Here is a 16,715-nt window from a genome sequence, read left to right as displayed (position 1 = left end):
GTTTAAACAAAGTGCAAAGTGTAATTTCATGGATTAGCACCTTATTCACATTTTCCTAAGTAACTAAGATTGGGAATTTATAAGTGTTTAGTTACTTAGTATTTATCATTAATACTTTTAATGAAGGGAGAATTATAGTCCTTGTCCTACCCATTCGGCTAACGACCCTCCACCAGTCAAGGAAGCGGTGGGTGAGAGTGGACACCCATTAAACTGCCATTTTATAGGCAGTAACCTTATACCCCCCTTATAGACCGGCTTCGTGAATGAGGCCTATTAACGGTAAGACTGACTTGCTCTTATACATATATTTATTATTAACTTATAATATTATAAAGTATAAGGGTTGAATTTTAACTTTTAAAATTCTAAGGGCTAACTTGGAATTAAAGTATTCATGGGGAAAACTTTACAAATTCCAAAACTTGAGGGCAAGTTTTGAAAATATTCAAAACTAATTAATTCCATAACTTATGTGTTTAAAGTAGTTTTAATTTAAAAAAAAACTCTTCAAGTTCCATAACTTGAGGACAAGTTATGGAAGACTTTAAACTAATAAAAGAATGTAACTTTTCTTTATTTTTGTAACTTATGGAACTAATTAAGGTTACACATTTTATCATTTAATGAAGTGGCTCTTGAACCTCCATAACTTGAGGACAAGTTATGGAGTCATAAAACCATTTAATGAGGACAAGACTCTTCATTTTTGTAACCATTGCCAACCTTTTATGAGTTTTATGAAACTTAAATGTGACTTTTCATATAACTTGAGGATAAGTTACAAAAACACATTTTAGAATCAACTCTTAGATTAAAATGGATTGAAAACACATAATCAATTAACTTTTCTATTAATCTAATAAATTCATATGAACAAAGATAATTCACATCAAATTTTTTTTTCAAGTAATTAGCATAACTTTTAAACTAATAAAATTCGATTTTTCAGCTAATTTTGCAAGTATAACAAGAAAACAAGCCTTGGCTCTGATACTACTGATGGGTTTTGCGCATTCTAACACTCCTAAGTGTACATGCAACCCTAAATACCTTGGATCTATGTTTTCTCTATTATACATGCAATTATGAACTTTCCAAGGTATTACCCTATCTAGCATACAATACTTGATACTTGGGTAATCAAATGGATAGAATACATACCTTTGTTTGATGTAGCTTGTCTCCATGAAGCTTGAGTGCCTAGTGCCCCAAGTGTGACACCTCAAATGGTTCACACAACACTAAATGCACATGGAATGACTTGAGAGAAATGAAACACTCCTTGAAATCGTCTAGCCCTCATATTCACACATTAGTGCATGATTTCTTGAGCCATGGGATTCTTTTATATGGTGGCTATTAGGGTTACACCATGTAACTCATAACTTTACCCATTCCTTATGCTCCATGGATTTTAACCTCCATGGAGTATCCATGGGTCACCCCATGGACTTAGTCCAACATAAGGAATCTTGGATCACAAGCCCACATATATAAGAATGAATGATTTACACAATCAACCCATATATTTAATTAGTCTCCTTTTGATCACTTAATTAATTCCAAATTAATTCTTGATAAATACTAATTAAATAACCTTATTAATACATTAGAACTTATAATATATTAACCAACCTTAAGTGTTATTTCTCTCATTATAGTCTATCCAAATGCATGATGCCATGCAACCCAAATGGACCATGCCGGGTCGGGTCAAGTCTTACCAATTATAGTTATGGACTTAGACATTAATCCAACAGTTTTAGACTTGAGTAGTCTAGTTCGTTGGTTTAGGAAGGACTGTGAGACGCATGGAACTAGTGAGTAGTAGACGACAGAGGTCGGGAGTGAGGCGACCTTAGATGGGGTTGTAGTATTCGCTTGGGGTAAAGCGAACTTCGTGACTTGTGAGTCACGACGGACAGAGATAGTCATTGTGAGAAGGAAGCCGGTAAGTCGTTTTATTGGGTACGCAGTGGGTAACCTTTGGAGGTTCAACTATTGGGTCGAGATTTGACCTGGTGCTTAGTGTTGAAAGGGATACATGAGAGGGAACTGGGGCTTATGCTCATAGAGGTCTGAGGATACTTCTGAGCGGGCACGATTATTTTCTTGTGTCTGAGGACAGAGTTTGAGGTTTCTTCTTCCAGATGAGTTTTGATAGCTGTCTAGGTGGTGGGTCCTTGGTAGGATGTGACCCTTCCGTTCCTTTTGAGATATGATCTGGATCGATTGGTATATCTTATATGAGTAATCGGTAGCCAATTATTGGTCAATGACTTGTTTCCATCAGTCGCAACAAGAGAATCAGAGTTGAGCCAGATTCATAACACCTTCCACGTGTCTCAGTTGAGGAAGTGTGTCGCCGATGAGATGGCAGTGGTACCATCAGAGGACATTCAGGTAGATGCAAGTTCGAAATACATCGAGAGGCTGATTGCGATCTTGGGTCGGAAGGTGAAGGTTCTGAGGATCAAAGAGGTGCCCCTGGTTCAGGTCCAGTGGCAACATCGGAGAGGGTCCGAGTTGACTTGGGAGCCGGAATCCGAGATGCGAGAGCAACACCCCGAGCTATTTCCGAAGAATGACTTCGAGGGCGAAGTATGATTCTAGTGGGGGAGAATTGTAACATCCGGACTTCCAGGTATATTAATTATTTATTCATTTTGAGGACTATTGAGAAACTCGGCGAGTTGGTGCTACAACTCGTCGAGTAGAGTCGTGTTTGGCCACGTGGGATTAGTAACCTACTCGACGAGTCAGAGAGTCGACTCGCCGAGTAGACGTTGAGTGATGAAACCCAAAATCCCCGGGTTTGGAGCCTATTTAAGGACACTTATAGCCTCATTTGCGGCTCACCAGCTGCCCAACTTTACTGAGAGAAACCCTAATCGACCATTGAGCTAAGAGAGAGAGAGAGAGTATTGAGCTAACCTTGAGTGTTTGGTGCATCTTTTGAAGAGAAGGGAAGGATTCCAAGCCAAGGGACGAGAAAGGGGTTGTTAGATCCGTGGCTATCTCATCCAAGAGCTTCTGTGAAAGGTAAAAAGTCTACACCTTTCTCATTTTATTGGGTACATCTCATGACTTTGGAGTTTAGGGCTTTTTCCATCTAATATTGGGACTTTGAGTGTATTGAGTTCATATAGAGGGTTGGACTTTAGATCTGGACCTTGTGAGGTCCCTAGAGTCCAAAGGTCCCTGCTTTATTCAGCCATAATCGAGCTCTTGAGTGAAAAACCCTTAATAGAGCATGTTCTTGGCATTTCAAGCCCTAAGTGCCATGCAAGGACGTAAAGCGCGTGGCTTTTTGTGATAAACGAGCCTTGAGAGTTTAGATCTAGGGTTTGGGAAGGTTTTCTGCCTTGAAGTCGTCTGAATGAGAAATGATTTTGAATGAACTCGCCGAGTTGATGAGCCGACTCGAAGAGTCGGTTAAGGTTTGTTCCGATGAGCTTGATAATGCGATAACTCGGTGAGTTGGGGGATCAACTCGACGAGCTGAGCTGGACTTTCATGAGACTTCTGAGGAAACGAGGGGACTCGACGAGTTGCATAACTAAACTCGACGAGTTGGGTCAACTTTGACTGTTGACTCGAGTTTGACTTCTATTGACTTTAGGGTTTGGTCAAACATGAAGAATGGAGGCCATGGAGGGGTAAAATGGTCTTTTACTCACTCCAAAGAGTTAAAGAGAGAGAGAATAACCTTTGGTTTACTTAGAGTCGTGAATAAAGTATTAATTAGAGATATTTATCGTATGTGTTAGGCGGAGGCTAGACCGGTGATTCGAGTTCGAGGTTGTCCGAGTTCTTACAAGGTGAGTCTTCTCACTATACTTACCTAGAGTGGTAACCTTTGTGTGACTGGAGGGTCTTATGTGCTTATATTGAGTATTGTGATATCCTGCATTATGTCTTTGTGATTTATGTTGTGTATTATTAAGAGCTTTACTGAGTTAGGACCGGAGGGTCCACCCGAGTTGTGGGACCGGATGGTCTTCACTGAGACGCAGGACCGAAGGGTCCATGACGAGTTATAGCCATGAGAGGCTTATGAGACACATGACCGGGAGGTCTTATCTGAGTTATGGCCATGAGAGGCTAATGAGATATGTGTGGTATTTTGGGGAACTCACTAAGCTTCGTGCTTACTGTGTTATGTGATATGTGTTTCAGGTTCTTCTCAAAATCACGAGAAGGCGTCGGCTTGATTGTTCACACACACGAGATGGAGTTATGTTTTTGAGGATCCTGGGTTTTGTGTTTTGGATAATGTGACAAATGGGGATTTTTTGTTAAATGTGTTAATGACTTTTATGTGAAATTAAAATGAAATTTTTGTTTGAAAATTTACGGTGTTACATTTTCAAATTGGTCCGAAGCCGCCTTGAAGACATCGAAATCGTTTGACCCGCTTTTTCGTATGTTTAGGAGGTTGTTGTAAATTTCTCCAAATTTCGTGCATTTTAGTTGAATATCGCGCCACTTCGAGCTAATTTGATCGCGATTTCGTTTTTCACTTCCCGTTAAATCATAGAACACCGCTCGAACTTTCTCCCAAAAACAACCGTACGTTTGACTATCTCCTTCAATTGGGTATTGGGAAGCCGAAATCCATGCCTCTGCTAGCTTTTTTTCTTCCTCTTTTGTCCATGGGACCTTTTCTTGGGTGGTGGTGGGTCGGGCCATTTTTTTCCATTTTTATATTTAGGTTGAGGTGGTGGTGGTGAAGGTTGAGTTTCCGAAACAAAATCCGACGAATGTGGGGGTTGTGATGGTTGTGGTTGGAATTATTGTTGTTGGAGTTGTTGTTGTCAGAATTGTTGGAATTGTTGTTGTTTGAAGGTCGTGAAAGTTTGATATTGTTGTTGAAAAAGTGGTGTTTGTTGGATAGGGGAACCGGTTTGAAGCAAATTGACAAAACCACCTTGAGGTGATTCCATGGTCGGGAGTTGCCGAGGGATTGTATCAAACGCAAAAGCGTTATCGGGTTTGCGATTTATATAGTTTGGAGGGGTATTTTGGTTGGGATCCATGGTTTTGGTTGTGAAAATGTTGTGTGTATTTTGTGTATTGAATGAGAAAATAATGGTGTAAGAAATAATGGTTGGAAGAAGGTATTTATAGGTAAAATTGGTATGTAAAAAATGTTATTTAAAAAATAATAATAATAAAAATAAAATTTTAAAAATTTGGCCATTGGAACGGCTAGTCAAACGGTCAAGAAGGGGAAAGAGCCCTATTGGGCGTTGCGTTTCATGGTCCGGAGAACGACTCACAACGAAAACGGTCGACCACGACCGGCCGGGATGGTGTGCACGGTCGTGGTTGTGGTCCAACTCAAGCACGGACGATTCAAGCTATGTCTACCGGTTGGTCTTAGGGATGTGTTACCCACCACTAACCATTATAGTGGTGTCATATCATCATCATACTCTCTACTATTAATCATACCATTAAACAAACCACTCCATTTTATTTTTTAATTAAATTTAATTCAAAAATACATACAAAACATATAATTTTTATTTAATATTAGTTTTTCATAAAATTAAAATACCACATTATATTAAACAAATTACATTAATAAAAATAAAAAATAAAAATAAAACACCTAAGAATACCGAACATAATAACTAAAAAACTACCCCCTATATCTATATCGGGATCGAACTGACTCTTTTATCGCGAGAAAAATCTGCAAATCTTCACCTTCGAGATTGTCCACTTTCATCTTCAAAATCTCCATGTCGAATTTTGTTTGAAGCGTCGTTTGAGCCTCTTGGAATGACGTTTGCGTTTCTATCATTTTTTTCCGCACCCAACTCAACATCTCCGCCTTTGTTTCTTGAATGTGGACATATCGATCAAATTTCTCTCCAAAATGATCGATGAAACTAAAACCCGAAGCCAACGAACCCCTTTTTTTGCTTTATTTCTTCCAACCGGCCGATGAAGAGGTTGCTCGTCTTCAAGATCGAGCGGATCATCGTTGATGTCGATGTGTGTTCGCCTGTCCGATTGTTGGGAAGTTGCATTCGGGTTTCTTGAACACTTTGAACCCGAAGAAGTTTGCAAAGTTCCTTCCATTTTCTCTTTCCATTTTGGAGCGTTTTTTTAATTTTAGCCACGGTTTCACATACGGAAAAGCTTTATGGGTTGGCGTTGTTTTTTCAAATTGATCCAAGGCCACCTTGAAGACATCGAAATCGTTTGAGTCACTTTTGCATATGTTTTGGAGGTTGATGTAAATTCCTCCAAATTCGGTGCATTTTAGTCGAATATCACACCACTTGGAGCTAATTTGATCGGGATTTCGACTTTCACTTTTCGTTAACGCATAAAACACGCTTCAAATTTTCTCCCAAAAAACGTTTGAAGGTTTTATTATCTCCTTTAATTGGGTCTTAGGAAGATGAAACTCACGCCTCTGCTAGCTTTTCTTCTTCCTCTTTTGTCCATGGGACCCTTTCTTAGGTAGTGGTGGCTCGGACCAGTTTTTTTCTTTTCTTCTTTTTTGGTTGAGGTGGTGGTGGTGAAAAGGTTACGTTTCCGAAACAAAATCCGACGAATGAGATGGTTGTTGTGATTGTGAAGGTGGTGGCTGTGACGATTGTGGATGGAATTGTTGAAATTGGTGGAATTGTTGTTGAAAGGCCGGGAAATGTTGGTATTTTTGTTGGAAAAGTAGTGTTTGTTGGATAAAGGAACCGATTTGAAGCAAATTGACAAAACCACCTTGAGGTGATTCAATGGTTGGGAATTGGCGAAGGGTGGTATCTAACGCAAAAACGTTATCGGTTTTGCGATTTCTAAAGTTGGGGGGGGGGGGGGAAGGGGTATTTTAGTTGTGATCCATTTTTGATGGTTGTCAAAATATTGTGTGTATATTGTGTATAAAGAAAAAAAATAATGGTGTAAGAAATGAGGGTTAAAAGTGTGGTATTTATAGGTAAAAAATGTTGTTTAAAAAAAAAATTGATTTTGAAACATTTAGTCGTTCAACGGCTACTTCCCTCCCATTGGCCGTTTACCATCGTTCTCCCGACTACGAAACACAACGAACACGTTGGACCATGACTGGCTGGAATGGTGTGCACAGACCATGGTCGTGCCATGTACACCGGTTGTTCTTAAGTTATTAGACAATTAGTTAGACCATAGAGTATATGAGAAAAATCTTTCGCTTTTTAACTGTCACGTCATCTTTTTTTCATTCTCATTTTTCTCACCAAAAGGCAGGAAATTGTCTTTTTTCACCTCCTTTCAGTACATTTTATTATTTTTCCTTTTTTTTAAATATATTTTATACAAATATTTTACTCATTCTGTAGGGAATTAAAAACCATGAATTTTGATATATTTTTTATAATTTTTCAATAGGTATATAATTTAATAAATATTAAGAAACAAAAAAAAACTGACCAATCACAGGAGGAGAGAGAGTGTGGGATAGACTCCCCTCACTCTTTTCCCGCACTCATTTTCCCTCATCCTCGGTATGGTGTTCCAAGGTGAGGGAAATATTCCCTCACTCCTTTCCCGCTTCATACCCACTAGCCTTATTGAAAAATAATAGTGGTATTTGTACAAAAAAAAATAAGAAATCAAAATTACCGTCAATAGTGAAAAATTATTATTTGTTGCATAATACATTTTTATGTTTTCCCACTTAGCCATTGAGATTTCTGTATTTCTGAAAGCAGTGAAGGAGGAATATAATATAAAAATAGAAATATTCACCTATAAATATTGATATCAAATACATTCAAACTAGTAAAAGTCGCTACATGTATTACCATATTGAATTATGTAGAGTTTGTAATTTGTGTTGTGTCAACTTGTAATAGATTTGTTCGTATTTGATAATGTCTTTACTTTGTGTGAGTCATGTTGTGATTTCACACTTTTTGTTACCTTAAGTTCGCAACTTAGCTGTTGACTTGAGATGCCTTTCTAATATTCCTGTGAAGCCTATATATAGGAATATTGATTAGAGGAACGGGTAAGAGTTTTCACATAGAATAGTTCTTTACTGTTGTATTGAATTGTTCTGACTTACTCGTTAATGAAAGTGAAATCTTATTTACTTCGTGTGTTCTTGTGAATCTTATTTTTGTTTGAATTGTGAATCTAACCGTTCCTTCAATTGGTATCAGAGCGGGTGATCATTTTAGCTTTTTCAGATCTCGATTTCATCGTGTTCATTGTGTTGTTCCAGATCTGTTCATCGAACTCTAGATCCGTTCCGCATTTTGAAAATCGTTTTGCAAATTGATCTTTAATTCCTTATTTGAATCGTTTGATTTACCTTTTTAAGTTCATTGATCTTATTCACATTTTATTTCATTCAAAATGTCAAAAGAGGATTCACACTCAATCACGTTCAACCTTCCAAGCTTTATCTGTTCTACATTGAGAATTCCTATTTTGTTTCCTGAAGCCTATGAAGTTTGGGTTCTTCACTTATAAGATTATGTTCTAGGGATTGAAACTTATGGATCTAGCATCTGGCAAGCAATCATAGAAGGAATGCACAAATATTCCATGACGAAGAAGGAAGTCAGAACTCAGGAAGATTTTGAATCTATCATTATTGATGATACTCAAATTGATTCTGTGGAGAAAGACAAATTGATAAGAAACCTAAAAGCTTTGAGAATCATAAGGTTTGCTCTTCCTCCTGATACTTTTTGTTTGTTAGTTTTTGTCAAACTGCAAAAGAGATATGGGATAGATTGAAAGAATTATATTTTGGAGATGTTGATCTCACTCATTCTCTGCAAACATCAGTTCTGATGAAACTATTGAACAAACTGTCAATCAATTTAATCATCTTGTAAGTCGTATGCTAAAATACAATTTGAAGAGAGAAGTCATTGAACAAAAGGTCAGATTCATGAATAATTTGAGGTCAAAATGGAAGTCAATTATTCCTACTGTCAAAGCACACGAACAATTCAAGAATTACTCTCTTGCACAAATTGTTGGTGTATTGAAGTCTCATGAACATGAAGTAATGAAGGACACAAAGCTGGTTACAAGTGTTGGTTCATTGGTCTTGGTGACAAAAAGTGAAAGTTTAAATAAAAAGAAGACAAAGATTATCGTGGAAGATTCTAAATCTGATATCTCAGTTGAGGAACTTACAAAAGAAGACAAAGTTCTGATGGTAACAAATCCAAAGAAATTCTTCAAAAAGAATTTTTCTCATTTCAAAAACAACAAAAACGAATCTGCTGGAAACAACCACATGCAAGAAAGTTCAAATTCGGAAAAATCCAGGAATGAGAGTTACAAAAACTTTCAAAGAGATGATGAAAAGACAGAGAAGAAGCTTCTTGGTGACTCAGGCTTTGACTGCAACTATTGTCAGGGAAAGAATCGTTTCGCAAAGGAATGCATGTTGCGAAAGAAGAACGAGAAGAAAGAAAAAGATGAAGCTTATTACATGAATCAAATAACTTCGCAAGAATTCTAGCAAACCATCTTTGGTGATGAATAAAGACAACAGTGATGATAGTAATGTGGAAGTTTGGTTAACCGAATCGGAGGGCGAAGAAGTTTGCAGACCAACTCATGGAGATTGCTTGATGATGAAGGATGATAAAAAGAGAGGATCGAGATGTTTCATGGTTAAAAGAGTTAGTTCAGAAAATCAAGGCTAATTCACAGACGAAGGAACTGTTTCATATGCATGTTTTTCCATGAAGACGGTGAAGGAGGATGTCACAAAGTGCGAAAAGGTAATCGATAAGGTACACTTAATTCTTAAATCTCTTGACATTCCTGTTTCTCGTTTTGATTCTGAATTAACTGATTTACGTGACACTGTTTCTGATATTAGTGATAGTTTAAAGAGAACTTGCATAAGAAATTCTAATCTTGATGACACTCTTAGTAGGATTTCATCTAAGAATAAAGAAAGACGTGTGCAAATAGAATCCTTGGAATTAGATCTTGTTAGGTCTAAAGATGATGTAATAAAACTTAAGAAAGACTAGAATTATACTGAAACAGAGAAATATTTTTTGTCTCATTGCGAAACGTCTTTACACTAACATCACACATTTGCATCTTGAATGTGAAATAGGAAAAAGTTTGCATAATATGATTTTACCTTTCTAAGAATTGAAAGAAGATGAAATTGATGTTGAATGTTATAGGTGCAAATCGATGGTATCATCAAATGAATCTGTTGGTGATTCTTACAAGGTTAGACTTGAAAATTTTGAATAATACATTAAGTCCAAAGAACATAAAAAGATGATGAATGATGTTTTAACTGAAAAGGACAAACAACAAATAAAAATCAATTCAATTGAGAAATATAACTTCGTGTGCAAGAAATTGACTTCAGAAGAAAATCTCAATTCTGAGAATATGTATGAATTTGATGAAAGCGAAATGAGTGAAATATCAGTTGAAGATGAAGTTGATTGTTCATCTTTTGCAAATAATAATGAGCAACCAAAAATAAATTTGATTTTTGAAGATTCAATTGAGTTTAAATAATTTGTTCAAAATAATGGAATGGAAAATGTAAAAGTTCAAGCAACTGTTTTTTCCAAAAATTCAAAAAACTCCAAATTCAGAAAACTCCTGTAGCAAGACTGGAGTCCGTTCGCATATTTTTGGCTTATGCTGCTCACAAAAATTTTGAAGTATTTCAAATGGATGTGAAGTGTGCATTTCTTAACGGAGAACTGGAAGAAATCGTTTATGTTGAACAACCTTCAGGTTTCGTAAATAAGAAATTTCCTGATCAATGTTATGTGCTAGATAAAGCAGAATATGGTCTGAAGCAAGCTCCACATGCATGGTATGAAACTCTGACTAAATTCTTAAAACAATCTAAATTTAAACAAGGTTCAGTTGACCCTACCTTCTTTCATAAGAGATTAGGTAATCATTTAATGATTGTTCAAATTTATGTTGATGACATTATTTTCGGTTCAACATGTCCTGATACGACTGCTAAATTTTGCAAATTGATGGGAACAAAATTTGAAATGATTTCTATGGGTCCAATTAACTTTTTCATTGGTTTAAATATTAGACAGAGTTCGGAAGGCATATTCATCAATCAAGAAGCTTTCATGAAGACTTTAATTGCTAAGTTTAACATGAATGGTGACTCAAAGGTTACGGTTCCGATGATCTTTGGAACAAAGCTCACTCCTTCTCTTGATAAACCTGCAACAAATATTACATTATACATACAAATGATTGATTCTTTACTGTATTTAACATCTAGTTGTCCTGACATTATGTTTGCAATTTTCTATTGTGCGAGATTTCAAGCAAATCCACGAGAACCACACATGATGGCATTAAAGAACATTTTTCAATATCTTCGTAAGACTAGTTCTCTTGGATTATGGTATCCCTCTAACCCTGGGTTTTTTGTTAATGCATATTCTGATGCTGATCTCGGAGGTTGTGGTCTTGATTACAAAAGTACATCAGGCGGATGTCAATTCTTGGATGGAAAATGGGTCAGCTGGCAATCAAAGTAACAAACTTGCGTATCTTTATCAACTACTGAAGCTGAATATATCGCAGTAGCCTCGTACACTTCGCAAATAATCTGGATTCAAAGTCAGCTCAAAGGCTATGGAATTAACATGAAACGTATTCGTTTATATTGTGATTCAGAAAGTGTAATACGCATTTATCATAACCTTGTTCAACATTCAAAGACAAAGCACATCGCGTTACGATATCATTTCATAAAAGATCATATTGAAGACGGAAATGTTGAAGTACATTTTGTACGATCATCAAATCAACTTGTTGACAGCAGTGGCGTAGCCACATTAGTACAAGGGTGGGCCTTGGCCCACCCACCTAAATTTGAGGTTATATATATATATATATATATATATATATATATATATATATATATATAATTTTATTAACTACAAAAGACTAGGGGAAGTGAATTGTCATATGGCCTACCCATTAAAATTTTCAAATTATACACAAATAGAATACCTTTTGTTGCATATATTGTTACATTTTGTTATCATTTGAAGTATTTTACTACCGTTCATATTTTGTAAATTATTTGGCCCACCCTAACACAAAATCTTGGCTACGCCACTGTGCTGACTATCTCTACTCATTTCAGACTTTAGAGATTTCCGTTTGGCCAATATTTCGTAGGAGAGGTAATATATTTCTTTTAACGAATCTTGGAAACTGATGACGTCTTGGGTATATACAAATCCAAACATAGGGTACCTTTTCTAACCCTTAAGGAATTGACGGTTCTCTCAACAATAAGTTTTTATTAACCCTTGATCTTTCGAGTCTATACCAACTCGAAGTTAGGTTTCTCAAAAATTGTTTTTATGATCATTCTCATTGTCAACTTAAGAGTGTAAAAAACTCGTTTTCTTTCCAAATCTCATAATTCTTACACTATTCACACACAATGACGCATATCCCGAGACATCTTTTGTAAAAAACAACTAGGATGTAGGTGTGCAAAAATTCTGTGTTTATTATCTCTTGGTCATTATTACCATGATCTTGGTGAAACCTAACAACCATTTCCAAAAAGGAATTGATGATGAACATTTTTTTTCTAGTATGAAACAAATGAATTGACGGTTGAAATTCTTATATTTCACAATGCTATATCTTTTAATGTTCCAAATATTTTAATTTTCGTTTGCGAGGCCTTCATGAGATTAATTGATTCCAGATTAATTTCTTCCCAATAAGGTCCAATTTTATTTTTTTCAAATTATGAGATTTCCGTATGAACATTTTTCTTATCTCGATGTTACTTTCCAATCACCATAGCATTTTTGCTGAACTTGATTTTGGCTACACTGGTCAATCAAGTTTTTCCTTTCATATCTCTGTACTTATGTTAAGTTGCATCTATGATCAGAAATGATCCTACCCATGAAACCTATGAAAAGATGCCTTTTGTAACTTTTTAACAAGTTGACGATCGTAATACAACGTGAAACCACACAAGCACTTCATAGTCTCTCTTGACTATTTAAGGAAGAGAATCTGTGCTCGAGATCTAACTGCTTTTATATCAAAGATTCTTTGATATCATTACTTATCGAAATTTTTCTTGAATTTGCTTCTATATTTTCATTTGGCATACATATGTACTGAAATCTATGATTTCTCAAACTCTGGGTTCTATTTGGTTACAAAAATCTCAATGCGCTTACGAAAGGACAATACTGGTTGTAATTCCAGTGGATACTATTTTAATTTGCGAAAATTGAAGGGTGGATCAGTGATTGTGAAACTGCAATCCAAAATGGCATGTTTCTTTTAAATTTTCAAAATTCCAAGCGCGTGTTTTAAGGGTATGACATCATGATGAACAATAGTCAGCGGTTGAGTTTGTTACAAAAGTTTTATGAGGTGGCAACGTTTTACTGGACCATTATTTTTGGAATGATTGGCGTGATTCCATTTGCTGATGTCTGAGATGCAAAACGATTCATGCGTGGTGGCGGTTTTTTTCTCTCTCCATTTTTAAAAACGGTTCAAATTCAAATCACACAACTCTTTCTCCTTATATAAACCCTAATTGTTCATCTTTTTCCTCTCTACACTCAAAAACCCTAAAAAGAAAATTTTGATCGACGATTTTCTGCTCAAATAAAATGGCTTCTTTTGATCTTATCTCTTTCATGGAACAATATTCAACATCTACAATGTTGAACATCAAGCTTAATCAGAACATGGTCGCTGTTCTCGATCCATCAAAGTACTCTCAACTGGTTCAACCCTTGACCGTCTGCTTGGATCATTCTATACTGAAGAAAGATATGGTTATGGTTGAGGATGTCCCAATTTCTCAACTATCTTTGGTATATTCAAAAAGAATTTACAACAAGAAGATGGGGATAATGAACTTTGAAATTCAAGGGCTAAAGACGTCCATTTCCAAATCGAATTTCTGCAAGTTGCAAGGGCTTCCAATTGCTGAAGATCTGATCGCTCCATATAAAATGTATGCATCATACATTATTCAGCTATATCAACAAATGGGGTAAAATTCTGATTTATCTGTTCTTACTCGCTTTAAGAAGTTTGCCCTTCCTCCGATTTGGAATGCTTTGTTTACAATTATGTTCAAATGCATTTTTGAGAGATCAAATGGGTCTGATAATGCAAGTTTATTGTTTCACACTTTATTATATGGAGTCTGATCTGGAGAAAATGTTGATTTTGGAACTATCTTGTAGGATCAATTTGTTCAAAGTCCTCATTCAAAGACAAATGACACTGAAATTTCATGTGCCCGTTTTTGGTTAATTGCGGTGCGAAATGCTATGTTCCATTATCATGTTCCAGATATGCAAGATGATGTTATTGCTGACATTCCTAAGATGCAAACCACAATATTTTCACTTATGATTCAAAGAATTTCATGATTGTGGGTTCAACTTCTCACGCCATGTTATCTAGGGTTCCTGCTCATAATCCTATAAGTGTTGAATACTTGGGAACTGCGGTTAATACTGGGGGCGATGGATCTGAATCAACTCATGAAGGAGAAATTCCAAAGAATAGAGCAAAAATTTTTAAGAGAAAAGAGAAATATGTTGTTTCTAAGATACCCAAAAAGCAAAAGATGAGAAGACCTACTCAAGTTGTTATTGAAGAAGAGTCAAGTGAGCATACTGAAAGCCTTGATCGTAATGAAAAAGAATTTGCTCCCAACAACGAAGAAGATTCCGTGAACAATAGGCTGAAAACAACAGTTTCGGAGCCAATTCAAATGTCTACTCCTATTGTCTCTTTGCATTTGGAGACTGAAGCAAAAATTTTTAAATAGGTTGTTGATGATCCTTTTCTCAACCTTTCACAAACAACTCTACACCACCGGTTATTTCTTCTTCTTCTCAATCTACTCCAATTCCAACAAGTACAGTTTTTGATCATGTTTCTCATTTCTAAACGAAACCATTTGAGATTCCCATATTTAGTGAGGCAACTGCTACTTCTGTATCATAAACCACAACTAATACAGAACCTCCACCATCGGCTTTTACTTTTTAATCCCATCGGGCGGAGAATACTAGAATAGAACCTCAGACATCCCTGGTAACACATCTGATGTGGGGCCAAATGTCAAAAGTAGTGTGAATTTGTCTCAATCTAATGTGTCAGCACGAGAATTTACATCAACTCAATCTGTTACTGATAATGTTGATGATGGAATCCTTATGAAAGAAGATTCAAAGTCCGTTGATGATTTTGTTGCAACTGGTTTTACTTTTCAAGTGGAAAATGATGATGATGATGATGCTCCAATGATAAAGGGTGACTTTCGCAAACTAAACAAGAAGTTAGATGAAATTCTTTCTCAATCCTCTAATTTCATGTCTATAAAATATGAAGAACTGATCTCTTCTCATCAAGAAAAAATTCAGAAGCTTATTCAAGCTAGTGCTGACAATCTTTCACAACACAAGAAGCTTGTTGAAGATTCTTCTCACTTGGTTAAGGAAACTAGTTTGCAAGTATCCAAGATTATCTCAAAAATCAATACTATTCCATCAAAGCAAGGGACTTTCATGAATTCATTTCAGACATCCTTTGACAAAAATGTTTCTAAATTGAACAAGGCGATTCTTAGTTTTGGAACTTTGTTGAAGAATGAAAAAGAAGCTTTGGATGATCTTCGCTTTGGGATACAAAAAGATAATGTTGATCATCACACTTTTATTGCAAATTCCATTCTCAGCTTACAGACATGTCTTGCTCATGAGAACAAAATAATGGATGCTCTGGCTGATTCAACAACGAAAATCAAGGTTCTTAGGGAACAATTGAAGACTTTTGTTCTTGATCTTGGCAAAACAAACGAAGTGCTATTGTTGGTGAAAGGGAAAAAATTTCAGATTAACCATCGGTTAGTGAAAATTGTTGAAACGAAAGATGCTCCCTATGCAGATTACTATTCGCAACTCATGGATGCAAATCTAAAGCCAATTCTCTCTAAGTGGAATGATATTTCAAATGTTACGAGTAGAAGGGCTACTTCGCAAAAAGGGGAAGAAGGAGGAGTGTTTCTGGAAGTTAACATCAACAATCCTTATTAAACTACTCCAATGGAAAAGCATAATGATAAAATTCATTTCGAGAAGAGAACTTTGGAAGAAAAAATGAAGGATTTAAGAGAAAAGCAAACTGGCCAAAAGGATAATGTAGATTTTGGTTCAGGGAAAATGTAAAGATTGTGTCTGAAAGGAAGATGAATCGAATCTAAATTGAAAAAGGAACAACAAGCCGAACAAGCGAAACATGATGCGTTGATGGATGGGATCAGTGCCATAAATGCAAAGATTAATACTGAGGAAGCTAAAAAGAAAAATGTTGAAGCAATTCTTGAAAACAAGAAAGCACTATTTCCTCCTTGGACAATTAAAAGAATAGAAAATGAAGCTATCAACAATCCAAAACTTTATTGGTTGGAGCCTCAAACCTCATTCTTGGTTGAAAATAATTTGTAATGTCAAATGGACTTACACATTACTACAAAAGCCTTCCCATTCCATTGTTTTGAAAACATACAGAAGGTGCCTATGAGGAATGCGAAAATCAATAGAAAATTGTTCAATTTCTATGTGAAGCATTCAAAACCTCAATACGGATCTTGGAATGTGAAAAATATTGTTGGTCTGAAGGTTGGGAAATCTGAAGGGGTTGATGGTTTT

At 36.0% G+C, this 16,715-nt stretch overlaps 2 protein-coding genes across 2 annotated transcripts; one reads left to right on the top strand and one right to left on the bottom strand.

Moving 5' to 3' along the window:
* Window positions 1-4,356: 4,356 nt before the first annotated feature.
* Window positions 4,357-4,695, bottom strand: LOC145140269 (glutathione S-transferase T3-like). The gene has a single exon (XM_079073813.1). The coding sequence runs from the start codon at window positions 4,693-4,695 to the stop codon at window positions 4,357-4,359; it is 339 nt and encodes a 112-aa protein (XP_078929939.1).
* Window positions 4,696-11,132: 6,437 nt separating this feature from the next.
* On the top strand, window positions 11,133-11,525 carry LOC145140268 (putative mitochondrial protein AtMg00240). The gene has a single exon (XM_079073812.1). The coding sequence runs from the start codon at window positions 11,133-11,135 to the stop codon at window positions 11,523-11,525; it is 393 nt and encodes a 130-aa protein (XP_078929938.1).
* The last annotated feature ends 5,190 nt before the right edge of the window (window positions 11,526-16,715 follow it).

Source organism: Lactuca virosa, chromosome 9 (assembly GCF_052849685.1).
Source record: "Lactuca virosa cultivar CGN04683 chromosome 9, Lactuca_virosa_CGN04683_v6, whole genome shotgun sequence".
In the NCBI taxonomy this organism is placed as follows: Eukaryota; Viridiplantae; Streptophyta; class Magnoliopsida; order Asterales; family Asteraceae; genus Lactuca; species Lactuca virosa.
The sequence above is the reverse complement of the archived record's forward strand: the minus strand, read 5'-3'. Positions and strand labels throughout refer to the sequence as shown.